The 18,473-nt window shown below is 50.8% G+C and overlaps 2 protein-coding genes across 2 annotated transcripts in view; one reads left to right on the top strand and one right to left on the bottom strand.

Annotated features, from left to right (window-relative positions):
• The first annotated feature begins 240 nt into the window (after positions 1-240).
• PLEKHJ1 (pleckstrin homology domain containing, family J member 1) lies at positions 241-4,937 on the top strand. The gene is made up of 6 exons (XM_009885054.1): positions 241-286; positions 400-464; positions 2,309-2,375; positions 3,886-3,976; positions 4,174-4,237; positions 4,872-4,937. The coding sequence occupies exons 1-6, from the start codon at positions 241-243 to the stop codon at positions 4,935-4,937; spliced, it is 399 nt and encodes a 132-aa protein (XP_009883356.1).
• Positions 4,938-16,681: 11,744 nt separating this feature from the next.
• The window catches only part of DOT1L (DOT1-like histone H3K79 methyltransferase), a 56,076-nt gene continuing 54,284 nt past the window's right edge, over positions 16,682-18,473 (bottom strand). Inside the window, exon 28 of the mRNA XM_009885053.1 lies at positions 16,682-16,891. Coding sequence (XP_009883355.1) covers positions 16,884-16,891 — 8 coding nt within the window. The 3' untranslated portion in view covers positions 16,682-16,883. The remainder of the gene's footprint in view (positions 16,892-18,473) is intronic.

Below are 18,473 nucleotides of genomic sequence, written 5' to 3'. Positions count from 1 at the left end.
AGAAGTGGCTCTTTCCTGAAATCTCAAAGCAAATTTCTTTGCAAACCAGTGCTGGAGTACAAACGTTAAAGAAACTCCTTCCCCTGTCCTGGGCCTTTCCTCCACCAAAGGACCTGCAGTGTTCTGGTGGACTTTGTCCCTCAGAGGTGACATTTGTGCTGGCAGCCCCAGGCAGGGCCTCCCCCAGGGTTTGGAGTGTTCCCTGGGAGCGGCTGAGGTCCCATCAGCTGTGGCGTGTGCATGTCCATGACACTGTTTGCCCAGAAGCCACTTGAAAAGCTGCAAAGTGACTTTGTGACCCTGTGGTTCGGTTGAATGGGTGCCATGCTGGGTGCTGGCAGGGGTGGAAGGGACTTCCCTCTGCCACTCTGCCCACCTCAATGCTCTTTTTCTTTGCAGTGAAGAAACGCCTCGTGAAGCTTGTTGTCAACTTTCTCTTCTATTTCCGGACAGATGAAGCGGAGGTGTGGAATCTGCTTTTTTTGTTGTTGGTTTTTTGCTTCCCTCTCTATTCTGTTTCTGTGAATTGATTGCGTGGGCTTTGTAAAAGGGTCCGGTAACAGGCTGCCAGAGCCAGGACACAGCACCCACGTTTCCTCTTCCATCAACTCGGTGAAAACTCGGGGTGAGAAGCAGCGCTCCCATCTAACCACACCCAGGTGCTTCTCCTGTGAGCTTGGAATGAAATCTTTTAAACGTTGCCCCAAAACTGCAAAACGTGGAGTCTGTATAATGTTTGTTTGTAGCACTGTGCCTTATCATGCCAAACTGCAAGGGTATGCTTATAGTTTGCTCTCCTGGGAGAAGAATTAGCATTGTTTCTTCTTTTTTTATGCCAGGACTTTTACTTGCATACAGTGCTCACTGTTACTGGGCAACTTTTGTGGCCAGACCCTGTCAGTATTGCTGTTTTGGGCATGCAGAAGCCCTGCTTGGGTCTTCCCCCGTTCCTGGACACTTTTAAGATTCAGCTGGACAGGACGCAGGGCCGTCTTGTCTAGACCGGGCTTTTGCTAAGAAAGTTTGGACCAAATGATCCTTGAGTGCCCTTCCAACCTGGGATTCCATCATTCTAGAAAAACAGAAATGAGGGATGGCACCTTTGGGTTCTGTTTCTGGCTTTGCCGCTGCTGAGATCTGTTGATTTTTAACTAATCCCTTGATAACTGTTGCTAGAGATTCTCTTGTTGGAGAATGAATAGAAAAGCAATCTTAATAATGTGCGTGAATAAAGGTGCTGTGTGCATGCTGGTGCTACAAACAAAGGGACTGGAAAGCTTCTAGTGGCATTGCTAGACTTACTCCGTCATAAATATTTTACCCTGGTAATGGCTGAGCTCCTGTTTTCAGAAACACCTTTTTCTCCTTTGTGCTGAAGCGCAGTCACTAATCGCTGCTTCGCTAGAGCTGCAGTTGCCGTTCTCTGGGTGGGGCCGAGACGCTGAGCGGTCGCTCTGGCACGTGCCTGTGGCTCCTGCGTTGGTGTAGGACGAGGCTCTGAGGACACAGCATGCCTCCTTCGCTGCTGCTCTGCTCTCTTCTTTTCTGGTGGTTATTTGTAAGCACTCGTGTGTTCTGATGGAGGGGAGGGGGTGGTCTTGAATGGATCAAAAATAGTTCTGCAGGTAGGTGGAGGGTGCTAATGTAAAACCGTTGTGTCAGCAACGCATAGTAAACCAGGTTTTTCAGTATCTTCCCTGCTCCCTCATTTGCCTCTCGCATTTTGTTTAGCTTGGACGAAAGAATTTGCTTGTGGCTTGCTTTTGTTTGTGGCTTGTATCACCCTTTGCTTCCTCGTGTCCTTGCTCAGTGTGCGCTGCTAGCAAATAGTACCTACCGTTGGTTTGTTTAGCCTGAGCTGTTCTAGTTCATCAACACGCTGTTGTTAACCTCTTGCAAGGTTTCAGGAGCGCTCTTACAAAGTACAATGTGAGTTGTTCTGTGTGTCATGTTAAATATTTCATCTTTGTTGGATTTACTGGGCAAGGAAGTACGCTTCTTCGCTGTCTTTACGTCACAGAAATAAATGCTAAAGCCCAGATGGAATCTGAGCAAGTAGAAAAGTTGAACACCTAATTAATGTATGCAAAGTGTTACAGGTAAGACCAGCACAATGTAGCATGTCAGCAGACACAAAAAGGTTGATTAAAAGAATATGGAACATTCATACACTTAGACTGAATTACATTAAAAATAGCACCAGGTTATGAAATGTGCTTAAAAGGCACTGAAAGGAAAACTCTGGGTTCAGAGCAGTGTCACACTGGTGGACGACGTGGGTTAAACCTTCTCTCCGGGTCTTTTCCAGCCCATTGGAGCTCTGCTGCTGGAGCACTGCAGGATCACCAAAGAGGAGGAGAACGTCTTCTCAATCAGTGAGTTCTGCGTGTGCATTCTCTTTGCGTTCCCCTTATGGCAAATAGTGCTACGTAAAAGGAAATGTACTGCTTAGTTCCTGCTTTTCCCTCGGTTTCTTTGCTAACAGTGGGGTTAGTGCTCCTCAGCCCTTCTCCTGCTCAGCTGCCGGTTGTTACTCCAGCGCTGCTGTCCCCCATCCCGAGGACGGCCGTATTTCATTGCTGGCTGAAAGTGTCTGTGTGATTTGCACAGCTGCATGTGAGGAGAGAAGCAGTAAGAACAGACAGACCACGGCTCAGTGCTTGTGGAAATCCCTCTCTGGGAGGGTTTGGTATTGACAGATTGCTGCTTCTGTGCTATTGCACTTTATCAAAAAGAAGCGAGCCTCAGATAAACCATCTGTCAGGCTAATCTAGCACCAGTCCTCCCGCCACGCTGTTTGTCCTTGTGTTGATAGCCGTGGCTCCAGCTGGCTCGTGGTGTGTCGTCCTTTGTAAGCAGCCTTTCATCCAACAACTAATCATTGTGCAAGAGGTATGTGGCAAAAATAACAGGATGTTTCTCCAAGGCCATCCCCATATCTTTTGGCCTGGTTGTCTGGCACAGCTGCTTTTCTGTGCAGAGCCTTGTCTCCTCTTTTAGCTGGGAGACATGGTGTTCTCGCTGTCTCCAAAGGACCCTCAAACTGCCTGAACGTAGCAATCTCTCTAAGCACCGCACTCTGAATTTCGGGGGGTTTAGGACTGTTGGGGGCTCTGGTGTATGAGGATTCATGAGAAAAGTGTTAAAACTGACAGCAGTTGGTGTCAGGTTGTGTCCCCACACAGCAGCCCTGAGGGGTTTGCTGCAGTCTGACCCAGTTATTTCACAGCAGCAGCCTGGATCTCTGTGGACTGTGTACTAAAGAGCAGAGCTCTGGGGACAATGTAATTAATTAGATGTCCTGATTCTGTCTTGGTAAAGAACTGGAGTTGCATGGGGACTTGCTTTCCACTGTGCACAGTACCAAATGCCCCAAAGCCTCGAGCAAAGACAGGTCAGCGCCTTCTGCGAGTGCGATTAACTCCTCAGATGGCTGCCCTCTGCATATATCAAAATCACTTCCCCGGGGCCATTTTCCGCTTTGGTTACTAAATCTCTGGTGACTGATTGCAAGGAGGCTCAAGGCGTTTCAGTCCCGAATCTGGCCGTGTTGGTCTGGTTCAGTTCTGAGCTGTCGCTCTCAGTTTGAGAAGCCGCTCTTTCCTCTTCGAAGTCTTTGGCTGCTCTAAGCTGACAAACTTCGAAGTCTTTGGCTGCTCTAAGCTGACAAACACTGTGGGCAGCTGCTCCGGGCCCGCCAGGAGCCACCCGGGCTGTGGGAGAGGGGGCAGAGCCCTGGGTTACCAGCTCGTTCACAGATCATCTTAGTTGAACAGAGACGCTAATTGTGGCCTGGCAGAGTCTGGCTATTGCTGGGGAGGGAGACAGTTGAGCACGGGCAGCTCTGCCAGGACCTCCCTTGAGCCTTTTCCTTATCTCTGGCAGGTTTCGTGGAGGAGCCGGAGAGGAAATACTGCTTTGAATGTGACAGTGAAGAGCAGTGTCAGGAGTGGATCGAGGCACTCAAGAGAGCCAGGTAGGAAGAGCCACTAGCGTGAGGTCTGCGTTGTATGCTCTGTGCCGTTTGTGTTCTGGGATCAGCTTGTGGTGAGTGCAGGGAGGAAAGCGGTCATCTCCTCCCAAGCAAGCTTCCCTTCAGCTCTAAATAGCATCTGAAACTTCTCCACATCCTTTTCTGGTCAGCCTGTGGCATGGTCTGTTCTTGTCTTACAGCTATGAGTTCATGAGGAGGAGCTTGATTTTCTACCGGAATGAGATCCAGAAAATGACAGGGAAGGTGAGTCCCTTGAAGTCGGCCTGTCAAGTGGCGACTGATGGGTTTGGACTGGAGCAGGGGCTGGCGATCTCAGGTCCTGCCAATTGCCCTGCACAAGGCTGTTTGCTGCCACATGTATGAAAGAGATCTCGTAGTAAGCCAGTTCCTGAAGCCGCGGTCTCAACAGCCAGACCTGAGGGTCTTCCTCTGCCAAGGAGCCTGTGTTGTGCTCAGCTCCGGCCCTTGTAGGCACACCCTTCCAGTGGTGGAGCAGCCCAAGCTTTGTAGCCGGACAGGTCTGGCCTGGGCTAGCCCGGACTCCCACTCTGGAAGAGTTCACGGGCAGCCCTGGCCACATCAGAGTGTACGTGGTTTGAGATGCTGCTCACACCTCTGCAAGGCTCCTCAGAGCATCCTAAGCAGAGTGGACAGACTGCAGCCCACGAACCTTGGTTACCTGCTGCCTCCTCCTCAAGGGCTGCGTGACGTTCTGCACCAGACGCAGCAGCCAGGGGCTCGACCGGGGTAAATCCGGCACACGACTGGGAATCAGCACTCAGCCCAGCGCCGAACTGCAGGCTGGTTGAGGGACAGTCCTGCCGGCCTCCCCCCTTGGCTGCGGCTCACTGTTGCCTTCCCTGTGCTCTTGCTGCAGGACCCCCTGGAGCAGTACGGGATCTCCGAGGAAGCCCGCTTCCAGCTGGGAACGCGCAAGCAATAATCCCCTCACCTGGGCTGAACTGACTTCTGGCCCTGCGCTCGCCCCAGAGGGTCACCCCCAAGCTCCCCCCGGAAGAACAGCACCAGTTCCCCACAGCGGTGACCAAGTGACTTTTTAATTTATTAGCCAAATAATTTTCTATAATTTTTTTTTTTTAAAGGAAATTCATTGCACATTCCCACTTGCCCCACCTGTGGAGGCAGCCGGTCTTAACTGCTCCCTGCAGACCGTGCCCTTGAGCTGACACGGTGCTGCTGCGGTGGTGGGAGCAAAAGCACCCTGGCCCCTAGGGAGAGCAGGGGAGGCAGGGACTGAACAGAGCTCCCAGCACCTACTGGCCTGCAGCTTCTGGGGCAGCCCCTGAGCCAGCTGTGGCCCTCCTCTTTCTCCCTGTCCCTCTCCCACAGGGAGCTACTCAGCTTTCATGGCTCAGGATCTTCCTGCAGTCAAGGCAGCCATGGAGGGTTGTTCATCTCCCTGCTGTAAGAGGATGCTCCAACTGACTGCATTGCCGTGCTTGCAGGGTTAACCCTGTCATGCCCTCGTGTTCATTCCAAAGCCATTTCGGTTGCTGAGACCTGCTTGCAGAGCCTGATGGCCAAGCTGTGGAGCAAGGAGGAGGGGGAAGCTTTCCTTTAACACGGGGAGAACTCAGCCACCGCTCAGGCTGAAGGGGAGGGGGAACGCGCTCCCCTGTGTCAAGGCAGCAGTGTCTGCAGCCACTACCACCTGCCTCTGGGGGTTGTTTTCTTCTTTTCCCTTCTCTGGGTAGGTGGTGCTAATCCCTAGAGGCACGCTGAAGCCCACACTCCAAACCATTAGAGCACTCTCAGAAATGGCATTCGAGAAGAAAGCTGCAAAGCAGGAGGGAGTGAAGAGAGGGCTGCGAGCTGTGTTGTGATGCGCTCCCTCAGCAGCGGTGTGGGCTGGGCTAAGCTGGGCAGTTACCTTCCCAGAGAGGAAGGCCAGATGGAGGGGTTTGTAAAGACAGGGACTGCTCCGCTCTGGCCGGATGTTTGAGCTTCAGGGCGTGCAGAAGTTAAGGCCCGGGGAGCAGGTGAAGGCTGAGCAGTAACACTTCACTCCCTGAGCCATTGCTGCAGCTTTTCTCCCCTTTGTGAGCGTCCAAAGGGAAAGACCAGAAAACTGCGTGCCAAGGTCACAGCGAGCTGCCGGGAACAAGGGCTGCCTTCCCTGGGGCTCCTGCACCGAAGAGATAAGCGTTAGGGAACAAAGTCTCTCCTGGAGACTCTGCACCTTCAGCCATCGCTCGGGCTGCTGGAAGGAAAACTGCACCCAACGATGAGGGACAGACAGACGCTCCCCACAGCTGCACCCAGGGCAGCAGGAGACCCAGTTTCCTGATGGGATGCAGCTGCAGCAGCTCCCCTGGAACTAGACCAGGAAGAGCTCCAGGAAAGGCCCCTTGGGAAGGTCCCAGGTAACAGTGTCAGACAGCTGATGCCAGAAGGAACTCTGCTCGCTGCTGGGGCAGGTGAAGGCAGCAGGAGAGCGTGGCCTGAGCTTTGGGGGTTTGCGGCTTTCGGCTCGCAGGAAGGCAGCTCTGCAGCTCACCAGCCCGTGGTCAGCGCGGTGGGGTGGAGCAGCCCGGGCTGTGACCTGGGCTTGAAGGGAAGTTTTGGGTCTCTTCCCCTTTGGCTGGGAATCGACACCGAAAGGAGAGCCCATATTGCAGGCTTTAGTGGACTGCCCTTCCCTCTTTACCTCATGCTGCTGGGTACCAGGAGAGTGGCAGATGGCACTGATGCTTTATTTTTAACCTCAAAGCCAAGATTTTTCCTTTCCCTCCAATGGTTCCAGGTGCTTGCTCCAGAAATTACCAAAAAAATAAGCAGAGGGGCAGCTGTCCTGCATAATAAACTGAGGGCATGAGAGGGTGGAAGCAGAAAATAGAGCAGTTTTGGAGACAGATGGCGACTCCAGTAGAAGCAGCGATGAGGGATTAAAAGCAGGAACATACAAGAGCTTGTGCTTTAGGGAATTAGTGTCCTCAGATGACTTTAAAGTGCATTTTAATCCTCACAAGCCTACTCTGCTTTACCTCAGTGCAGAGGCATGTTCCTGCCATGCCGGTGGGGTACGCAGCAGCTTTACTTACTGTGAAAAAGAGACTCGTCTGTCTGGTCGCTCGAGAGCGGACGGATGGATAGATGGACGCGCTCCAGGCTCGGCGGCAGGATAACCAGAGCCGCTTCCTCTCCTGTAGCGGGGGCCGAGCGGAGCAGAGCTCCCCTGCCGCAGGTAGCACAGCTCTCTGGCCGCCGCGTTGGCTTACCAGCAGCGAACGCTTCGGCAGCTCCTGCCAGCCAGTTCCAGGGGCAGAACTTCCGCGTCCTTCCTTGGCTCCCCGAAGGTCACCATTAGTGACTTCTCCAATATGCAAAGTCAGCACGCCTACAAACAAAGCCCTGGGAATTCTGCCGACATTCGGTCATTTCTAGCAGACAAAGTTCTAGTGCTACAGCGAGGCGCGCCGTTTCTGCCGGCCACCATCAGCACCTAACGGTTCTCAGCCGTCTGCCTTCCCGGACTACAGCTCGTGTCCTCTCCGAAGGCAGAGCTGACACCCACCACCTTCACTGTACATACAATGGGCATTTTTAGGTTTGTTTTTTTTTTAGATGTTATAGGGAACAGTTGGGTGAGCGAGAGATAATCCAACACTTCTTTAAGAGGCAACAATGACATTTCTTATCTGAATGTAAGACAAATGCTGTGAAGAGTTACGCGGGCCGGCGCCAGGCCCAGTAACTTACTTAGATCAACTTCTGGAATAGCACGGGGACACTGGGTGAGGTTTCAGGAGTAAGGGAAGATGGTACTTCTACACACTTTGCATCAACTGCTGGTGATTTATAGACAATTGTTCATTTTTTCACACTCTGGTCACTACGCTTTTTGTATTTCAGTGGCCTGTTCCAACGAGCGCTGTCTGCAGCCTCCCTGAACGCGTACTGAAGCCATTTATCTGTTGTACAGTAAACACTGGCAATAAAAACTTGTTTTAATCTTCATGGCACTCAGAGCTGTTGTAAGAAACCACCGCCTTCGCTGGGGAGAGGTGGCTGTAGCGGGCTCTGGGTGGCCGCCGTGCCCGCGCCATGGCACTGCGCTGGAGGAGGTGTTGCGGCTGTCAGCACCCGCGGAGGAGCTACGAGCTGCACTGCGGCAGATGCTGTGAAGAGACAGCGCCTTCAGGCCCACGAGACGGAGCGGTAGTTGGAGGCAAAGCACCTCCTCCAGACGGCTCCACAATGTCATCTGTTAGAGGCTTTTCGTGACTGGAGCCGAGCGCTTGGCAGTGGTTTGAGTGACAAACGTGTTTAGGAAGCTGAGATGGGTCAGACTGTGGCTGCGACCCGTTTCCAACACCTACAAACCCACCGAGAGCCGTGAGCTGTGCACGCGTTCGGTGACACAGAGCCTTCATCTCATTTTAACAATCCCACAGCGAATGAGCTTGGCCATCGCTGCCGAGGTTTAAATCCATGGCCTGGCCGGTCTGTTTCATGCTGGTGAAATTACGGGCTAAAAGGGGAGACGGGCACTGTCACGAGGGTGGGTTTGTCCCGTCACCTGCATGCTGAGCCCCGAGAGCCAAACTGTCCGCAGCTTGGCCAGAGGCGAATTGGCGCAGCGGTCTGTGCCCCGGCTTGGCCCGGCCGCTGCCCCAGAACGTCTCGTCTCCTCGGCGGCCGCCGCGTGCCGTGGCCTGGTGGCACCTGCCCTGCTGAAGCAGTGAAACTCCACAACAGGACGGTGTATTAAAATACATACACTTTAATATAAAGACCAAACTTCAAAGCATCGTTTCAATTACAAATCAAGGTAAAGACACAAGAAATTAAGTGGAGGGAGGGGAGATAAAACTAACTCTTACATCGCGGAGAATTAGAAAGGCAGGGTGGAAATATATATATTATACATACATATATACACACCAGAAGAATTCACGCTACTTCTATGGAAGAATGAAAGGAATGACAGGACAACTTACCGGTATAAAAAAAAAAAAACACAAACAAAAAAAACCCAACCAAACAAAAAAAAGATAAATTAGGGGAAGTTTGAATTTTAAATAATTCAGTTTAAGAGGCTAAATTATATAAACTAATTCCTATTCACTAGGAAACATCCCATATCACTGTTCTAAGAAAATGGGTTTTTTAAAAAATCCATTGAAAAATGGATTTTTATTAGTAGTTAAAAGTTTACTTATCAATTCCTGAGCAACAGCAACCTCATAATCTACCGCTTTCCCCATCAAAGTCCCACTCAGCGAGGGCAGGCTCTCACTCCTAAAAAGTTTATGTAGAACAGAGACCTAAAAAGTTGGTGGTTTTTTTTTTTAATTTGAAATTGATCGCTTAAAAGATTAATAGGTTAAAAAAGCCAAGCAGGATGGATCAACCCATTCCACCTTTTCCTCATCAACTCCAGAAACAAGACCTTGCTAAAGAACGATTCGACCGCACCAGAAAAGCCACCAGATGTACCTTGAAAAAGCCAAAGGATCACAACACTTGAGAACTTCAGGGTTAACGTGGTAAAACTTGGAATTTTAAGATGTGATTTTAAACTATAAAAACTTACGAAACCTCTTCAGCACGAGGGTCGCAAACAGCAAATACACTGGAGAAGTAGTTCCCATTCTTTTTTGTCTGGGGTTTAAGCCCTGAAGTTCGCAACAATAGCATCTTTTACTGCAATATTCAGTCTAAATAGATATATATTTATAATGCATAAGGATAAATAAAATATGGCACAACAACATTTTTAAAACTGGTAATCCATCTTTTAGTGAAAACCTGATATGCGAGCTACGGAAATGTTGGAGCAAAGAAAGGAGGAAAAAACTCTTAACACCCATAAAACTTCAAATACTCGTACACTGACTACGTAGCTGTGCTTCCCAAATATCCACTTCTTGTGATTATTTTTTTTTCCCCTCAGTGCTGCAAAGATAGTTCACAAAAACACTGTCTAGTTTCTTCTCTCTAAACTGTGATTTTAAAGTATGTTATCGTTGGTTTGCAGTCCACTGTACAACGTCCATTCCCGAACGGAAGGAATCGGCGTTGGGAGTTCCCAACGCTTAATCCTCTTTCTGCTTTTGGCTCAGGCAAAAAAAAAAAAGAACCAAAACCAAAAAACCAAAAGCAGAATTTTTCAAGACAGCCACCGGGGTGAGCTGGGATAACTCCCTCCAAGAAAAACAAAAAATATGTCAATAATCTTCAGGTTTCCATACCCTGTATGAAAGGGACTGATTTCGGCACAGAAAGCAACTGGGACTTGATCGACCAAAGCCACCTTACGGCGGCACTGGGACAAAACCAACCCAGTCCTAACAAACGGCTCTTCTGCAATCGGCACAGCCGGCTCTGGCATGGGACGCCTCTTTGTTGCTAGTGCTCGGGGGCGATTAGCACCAACCCCAGACCCAGCCGGGGAAGGAAGGACACGGGGAAGTCCAGCCGGGAGGGGAGTCACCATCAGCAGCTTGAAAAGAAGCTCCCAGCACTGGAAGTCTCCTCTTCCAGCAATGCGGCAAAGCCTGGAGCAGAGCAGGAACCGCGGGCTGACCGGGCGGCCTTTGGTAGCGCAAAGGGCCAATCCTGCAGCCCTCCCGCGTCCGCAGAGCCACCCCGCGGCCCCAACGCCACCCACTGGGGAACACCCGGGGCCAGCACGTCCCTGCCACAGGAGCATCATGAGGGCACAGGTCCCGGCGGTCCTCATGCGAGGGCCACCCACGGAGCCACAGGAGTGATGAAGAGGTGGGGGCCCTCTGAATAAACTCAGAGGAGATGAAAGCACGCGCTGGCCCTCAAACTACTGCCAGTGACTCTATGTCCCACCAAAAACCATCATCTGAAGGAGGGCCAAGTCTACCCATGCCCTGCCGCAGATACCAGCTCCGCAACCACTGGTGCTCTCCCCTGCTCAGCCTCTCCTCTGCTTGGACTCTCTTCAGAGTGGAAAAATAATGGGGGGGTGGGGAGCAGATGCTGCTTTCTAAATACACAATCCTAGCAAGAATCAAACCACACGGGTCCCTGGAGTCAACCCCAAGCCGCCTGTCCGCGGCCTCGTTACTCCAGAGCAAGAGACCCTCTCCCAGCGGGGGAAACCCCGCGGCACAGGGAGGGAAGGCTGGGATGGGGCAGAACCTCACCACCACGGGGAGTAAATCCACCCTGGTGGGGAGTGCCCGACCTGCAAACGCTGCTGCGGCCCCACTGCGTTCGGTACAACGCTGCGCTGCAATAAAAGCAGGCAAGGCAGATCTGGCTGCCATCCATCTCCTTCCCGCTCCCACCCCTCCCATTTATTTTCCGAGGCAAAGCAACAAGCCCAGATAAGGCCGTACAGAGAATGATGGAACAGTTTGGGTGGGAAGAGACCTTTAAAAGTCATCTAGTCCAACCCCTGAAGAAGGGGACTGAGGAAGAAGTGTCACCAAGGCCACTCAGAAGGACACTCTTGTCCCTAGCAGGGAGAAGAGAGGTGCCTACACGCAGCCACGTGCCCGATCCCGCTGCGCCGAGCCATGCAGTCAGCCCCCACCAGCCACGGTGGCCACGCGGTGTTGAAGCAATGCTCCATTTTGAGATGTCAGACTCGGATGCAACAGAAGAGCTTATCAAGCCTGAAACCCATCTGCTCAGCAGATTTCAAGTGAGGAAGATACTTGCTTGGGCATTAAGTTTGAATAAAGAAAGAAAAAAACTACTCAAGACTTCGACTTGAGCTTCAACAAGTGACAAACAGTTGGGTGAGTTTCAGGCTGAGGAGTGTCATGTCCCGGGGATCCGAAAGCTCTTGATTCACAAAACCGGTCACTGGTAGATCCCTTCACGATCAAACGATGCAGCCTTCCTGCCTGGGGTACTTCAGCGACCGTAGGTACAATGACAGATCCAGACCCTACGGGCTCACCTCCATCTCCACACGCCCATCCCACCAGCGAGTCCTGGCACTGAGGGAATTTGGGCTTCACCACCCAGGTTGAGCCCAGCCAAAGCCCCGCCAACGGCAGGGTGAGGACAAACCACGCACTAGAAGATAAAGCGGCTATCAGCACTAGGAAGGAAGGACCCAAGATGGAAGCACAAAAAAAATATTTCTATGTTTGTCTGGCCAGGGAGATAGGAGTCCCTGCTATTAGAAGAAACTAGTCGGAGATGGCGCTCTGTCCCTAAATGTCACGTATGTCTAGGATGAGCAACGCTCCCTGTTGTCGGCAGCTTCTCCAAAAAGCAGCTTCACCTTCACCTCTCTCCCACTGCATCTGCAACCTGAGTAAGAGGGGTGAAGACGCTTCCCAGCATTATGGTTGTCCAGACCAATCCACACCTTCCTAAAGGAAACCGCGCTGTTTGCCCCAAAACAAGAGGCAACGCTGGGAGAGCTCGACTTCCCCCTCCATCCTGCACACCAGCTCGGTTTCAGCAACCCAAACCTCTTCGTCTCCCAGCCGCTTTCTCCCTCAGCTACGTGAAAAGCAGAGCAATCTGAGTGCTGGGTGCCCCGCGCGCCCCTGGCTAACGGAGGAATTGTTGCAGAGTGACTAATCTGCAGCAAATGGCCAGTTTAGGTTCAGCGCTTTTGGAGCGCTCCCAGTTTCACAGCACGGTGGGTCTTCGTGGACTGAACCCGGCAAGCACGAGCCAGAGGCAGCAAATCACCAAAAAAGGAAGAGCGCACAAGGCTCGTTCCCCAGGGCTGACATTTAGCAGCGGGGCACAGGTTTTTGCTCAGCACAACGCTCAGGAAGTTCCATTTTTTTTGGCAACATATGCGCGACAAGATGTATTTCAGCTTCCTGACGAGTCCCCTCGCTGGCAGCAGCGGCGTGGAGGAGAAGGAACATGTGTGACAGCCACGAAACGACTGGACCCAGCAGGATGTGGTAACGCAGAAGGAATTCCTTTTTGGAACAGGCTGTTTGGCTTTGATTACTCAAAAGTATCTCCAATTATTGAAAACAGGTTTCAGACCTCTGGTGCAGCACTCGTACAGTAGGGTCATGAGGGTCTTATTCTTGTAGCCATATGGATCAGATCTTAACATCTCCAAGAGCTGCTCCTCCAGCAGCCCTGCAGCAAGGGAACTGCTCTCCCCGTGGTGCAGAAAGAGAAGAAACAAGTTGAACTTGCTCAAGATTACAGCAAAGCGATAAAGATCAGGGAGTGGGACAGGCGACAACACAGATCTCTTGGCAACATCTCCCGGTTAACGCAATAGTGAGTCCCAAACCGCCCCTCGCTGGGCTCATCATCTCACATGGGAATTGGCTTGTCAGGCGTCTTCCTGGAAGCGCATCTCAGCAGGGATTCCTACCAAGACTTAGATCAGAGCTGCCACACAAGCGAAAGGCATCGCAATGACGCGATGCATCGCAAGGTGACGGTGCCAACGGTATCAGGCGTGGGTGGAAGACACCGGCAAGGCCAGAGCAGCTCCAGACTCCTGCAGCGTGGGCTGCCAAGTTGGAATCATCGGGTCACTGGGAATGACAGCGCTGAGGGGATGCAGAGGTAGATGAAGGGCCGGTCCCAACAGCCCCTGGGAGGCCGAAGCAGATGCTCAGCAGGTTGGCCGGCAGGCCAAATCCCTTTCAAGTATGTTTCAACTACACTTTTATTCCTGGGTCAGCGTCTGGTTTCCTTTGGCCTTCCCGGATGACAGCGGGAGTCACAGACTCCAAAATGCCGAGTTGTTGAAAATGTCTTGATAGCGCATGTGTGCTCAGCTACAGCGAGCGGGCTTGTGCTGCCCGTCTCCGATGGCTGCTCGTGGGCAAGTCCTGCGATAGACACCGGCTGAGTCCCCATCACCAAAGCAGCCGCTACTGCAGGGGACACTGAGGGACAGAGGGGGTTTTGCTCTTCCACAACCCACCAGAGAGTAGATGACAAACTCCTCATCCGAGGCCTTTGCTCTGAAGGGTCATAGAATCATTGAGGTTGGAAAAGACCTTTACGATCATCGAGTCCAACCGTAAACCTAACTGCCATGGCCACCACTAAACCATGTCTGACAGTTCTGTCTTGCTCCCCAGCAAGATCCCTGACATGCTGCAAACCTGGAGGCAAAGCACGTCATTCCTGCAACAAGGACCTGGCCGTCGTCTTCAGCCGAGGAGTGCCAGGAGCCACCTGGGCGGTACGGGCCTTGAGGGGGCGGAAAGCACAGCAGGTCCGACAGAGCTCTATGCCTTGGTTCCTTCTCCAAACTGGCATCTTTGCTCACGTCCTGGGAGCGCCGTGGGTATGAGAAGAAGTGAACCCTCCCCATACAGAACAAGGGATGGCCGAGTTCTCTTGCTGGGGGTTTGAGAAGGAGGGGCACAAGAGGTCCAAGGAGCACCGCATCTTGGTCCCATTTCAGAAAAGGATCTGATAAAAGCTTCTACTTGTATTCCCTCATCTCTCTCATCCGGGGTATAAAAGACAGGGGGGAGATGCAATTGAGGCTGCTGCCCCTCCAGCGTGGCTCAGGCACAGCCTACCCATTTCAAGCCTTCGAAGCCCCGAGCACTCTGCCGTTTGCTGGGAAGGATGCTAAGGCAGGTCTGGGACTTCCAGTTACCCAAGGATCTGGAAGAAGCTGGAGCTGCCCAGCTCCCAGCTGCAAAACATCTGGGTTACATTGTCCTCCTGGATTCCAGGACATAAACTGTGTACGGCTTCTACTAGAAGCTACTGGATGTTCCTCAGCTATCACCCTCTGAGCGTTTTTGCCCTTTTCCAGGTTTTCATCTTGCTCTTAATAACTCAGCAGGGCGCACCGCTGTCAAGACCTCTCCCACACGCAAAGCAGAAACCAGTTCCAAAGCGTCCCTAACTTCCAGGGCTATCAACCCCTTCCAGTGAATAAGAAGGCAAAGTTAGATGAGCAGTTTCTGCGCGCAAAGGCTGCCTATGGAAGACACGCTTAGGAATCAACAAAATAACTGCACTTTGTCCTAAATCTCTACTAAGATGCCCAGGGATGAGGTACAGAGAAAAGGGTGGAACTGAAGTCTGTGGAGGGTAGGAGCTGCTACGGCTCCTCTCCCCCCATCGCCCTCTTGAACACGGCCGGCACGGCGCTCACAACCGTTCCTCCCAGATCCAGGCAGCAGGAGAGAGCACCTGAGGGTGGAGGTATCTTGCCTACTTCAAAGAAAGAGGCAGGAGTTAAAGAGCTGCTGCGTTCAGCCCAGCCCGTTGTGCCCGCGGGATGCTCCATCAGGGGCTGGTGGGGCTCAGGCCAAGGCGAACACCCCATTGCTGGAGGTGGGAGACTCCTTAGGGAGCACTAGTGACCTAAAAGGGATTTAAGGACAGCGAGTGCCCCTGATGCAGAGCGGTCAATGCTGTCCCTCAGAGCACCGGGGCTAGCGGGCAGATGTTTCCCAAAGCCTAAATATTTTTCTTCTAGTCATTTTGCTGTTGCAATTCCCCTTCTTTTACTGTAGTTTCCTTTATCGGCGCTTGGTTCAGTCTGAACTACAGACTAGCGTGACTTCTACTTAATAGATCATCCTTCTCCTCACTTTGTGCACTTGAATAAATAAGTTTTTACAAGTTTACTGTGCATTGTACAATCTAAAAATAAATGAAATAAAGTATATGAAATTTATAATTTTTCATCACATCTCTATAAAATACAGCCGCTGCTCCGAGCGGCACTTTCTGTACACAGAACACCAAGTCACAATACGATTAACTGCACCAGTTCGATAGTGTGGCAGCACGGTAAGCTAGATTGTGGTGTTTTTGTGAACTACCATTTAGACCTACTTAAAGCAAAGAAATACAAAAGCAAAATGCACTTCGTCAATAAACGTACACGGCTAAGCCATTTCTGAATCAAGTATCAAAACCCTACTAACAAAATACATTGTACTCGGAACAAAACCAACAAGCTGAGAAAAATCTGCTGCCTGCACCAGTACAGAAGCACTACGTTCAGTCTTCCCACCGTCGGTATAAAGGGCCTGACCAATGCCAGCGATTCTGCGCCCTGTTCGTATGCCAACGACATCCCAAAAACAATCTACCAAAATTCACAGTGACTCGAGTGCCACCAGCAACAGCAAATGGCCCAGGGAAGTAGTTCGAATGGGGCAAAGACTTGGAATTTCTTCTGCTCAAACTGTGCCTGCGCTGGCCGAGCTCGCCCGGGCCACCCCAGGTACTCTAGCTGCCACTCCAGAGGGGAGTCCCCAGTTCTTCCTTGTAATGGACACAATTAAAAACCACCCAGTTAACAGAGCGCCTGGCTCAGATCGGATTAAAACAAAACCTTAGACAGAAGACTGCCTTTCTCTGTAGCTCACACTGCTGCAAACCGAGTGGATTTTGGTATATGAACAGAGCAAGTTGAATAAATAAACTGCAGACCTTCCTGCGAACTGGGTTTGGCATTGATCAACCCTCCAAATTCAGCACCAAGGATTCAAACGAGAGGCACAGTTCTGACGGGTGAAATAGCACCGAGAGGAGGCTCTTTACATCTCTGCTGGTGTGCCAGTCCTTTATTATTCAGAGAATTTAATAATAAGTTGTAGTTGTGATTCTAGGTGGAATAAAATAAGTCAAAATTGTTTTTCACTTTAAAAAAAAAGATAAATACTTTATCTAAACTATCAACAATACAAACTGGAGCTTTAAGCATTTCTTTTGCCTTTTTTTTTTTCCTTTTTTTTTTTCCTTTTTTTTTTTCCTTTTTTTCTTTTTTTTTTTTCTTTTTTTTTAAACTCAGATTCACAGTAAATATTTTCTCTGTTTAGGTCTTTTCATGTTTTTATTTTGTCCAGTAGTAAGAGAGTAGAAACCCCTGCACAGGCCAGGTGAGCACCTTTCAGTGGAAGCCGAGTGAAGTTGGTCCACGTTGTCCTTGCATAGGTCACATTGGGTTGAGGTAGAAATCCTAGTTACCTGCACAACAGGAGGAGAGGAAGAGACTCATCTAAATAAAAGACAAAACTCTGGTGTGTGTTAGACGTCTCAATCATTTCTACATTGCTCCAAGACCTCGGGAGCAACTCTTGACCCAACCGCCACCAGACAGAAAGGACATCTCCAGGAATGACACGTGGCCCCTCCCGGCTACTGCAGTTTAAGTTTTCTGACAGCGTCACCATATTGAACTCTGTCCTCCCGCAACTGACCTCGAGTCGGGGGAAAAGGAAAGTACTCCCCCACTCAGTACCGCACCTTTTTCTAGAGCACACTAATCTGCTTCGCATTTTTTTATTACCCTGGGGGAGAAACATTACGAGAAGCAAAGCAGTTTATTTTAGCCCCCGATTTCAGATTTCAGCCTTGGCTCCTCAAGGACTCTGAGCACACGGATTCACACCGAAGTCAATGAAACCGCTCAAATATTTGACCTACGTTCAACAGTCACATGCAGTGGGACCACAACTACGGTACGTCTGTCACGCACCATCTCCTGGCAGCATTACTTCTGCTCCTTTGCTCCACAATCCAGCTTTGTCATCCAGCTACTCCTCTCCGTACGTCCTTTTTTGTGCCTCACCTGTTTTGCTCAGAACCTTTTTGTGACAGGGACCGTCACATCCCACGGTACGGAGTCTAGCCCAATATAACCCCAGTTCCAGGCAGGGCGACTCCTTCAGCAGAAGGCTTTCACGCTGTTCTCACTCAAGTCGCTCGTGTATCCAAAACCCCCAAAGCCTGAGCCTCCTCACCCCTTCTCCCCCCACATCTTGTTCCTATTCAGTGTCTTTCACACCCATTCTGTAACCACATCACACTGTTGGTCTCCGCCGGCACGCAGGGACCACGTTACTCAAAACTCTTCCTCAGCCTCCCTGTCTCGTACAGAAGGACGGGGGTGATACTTACGTGCCTCACAAAAGCCTAATGAGGGTTTGTTTGTGTCTGTGGAGCAATGTGAGGATGAAGACACTATACACAATGCACAGTCAAAAGAATCTCTCAGGTATATTGTAATTGAGTCATACGGTTTATAAGCGGCAAAGAGCATTCAACCATATATCGTACGCAGCTTTGGTATCAGTGAACAGCAACAACATCAAAGACCTACAAGAAAAGCACGGAGCGAGCTCTGGGGCCTAACACACTGAGTTAACTTCGCAAGCACAGGTTGTTACATCAGGATGCCACAGAGTATTTCCATTAACAACAGTACCCAACTCTGTGGTGGTACACTTTATTCTGGAATCTAAAAGCATTTAAATACTTGCTTCAGCAATAACGCATACAGTCTGCGGAAACCCTCCTCTCTTCTATGGCCCCGGCCTTTATGAAGCACGGACCACAGTGATCCCTGTGGATTCCCTATGTTCTCGTTCACAGTCTAGCCAGTAAGGCAGCGATTGCCAGGTGAGCATACATACAGCATCTGATGGCTACTGTTAGCCCTAGCAGGCAAGTCCAGTAAAGCTGCAGCGTGCAGATAAATCGCAACCCTTCTTTGCTACCTGTGGTTGTGTTTTCCAGTGATGCAGAGGGCACATTAACTGCAACGCAA

This window comes from Charadrius vociferus, unplaced genomic scaffold (assembly GCF_000708025.1).
Source record: "Charadrius vociferus isolate BGI_N301 unplaced genomic scaffold, ASM70802v2 scaffold1225, whole genome shotgun sequence".
Classification (NCBI taxonomy): Eukaryota; Metazoa; Chordata; class Aves; order Charadriiformes; family Charadriidae; genus Charadrius; species Charadrius vociferus.
This window is presented reverse-complemented; position numbering and strand designations above follow the sequence as displayed.

What these genes read in the sequence shown, in the direction of transcription:
- PLEKHJ1 (XM_009885054.1), top strand. Translation starts at nt 241, where the DNA reads ATGTCCATGACACTGTTTGCCCAGAAGCCACTTGAAAAGCTGCAAA. An exon ending in TCCGGACAGATGAAGCGGAG is followed by an intron (nt 465 to 2,308) that starts GTGTGGAATCTG and finishes GGTCTTTTCCAG; the next exon opens with CCCATTGGAGCTCTGCTGCT. An exon ending in GGAGAACGTCTTCTCAATCA is followed by an intron (nt 2,376 to 3,885) that starts GTGAGTTCTGCG and finishes TATCTCTGGCAG; the next exon opens with GTTTCGTGGAGGAGCCGGAG.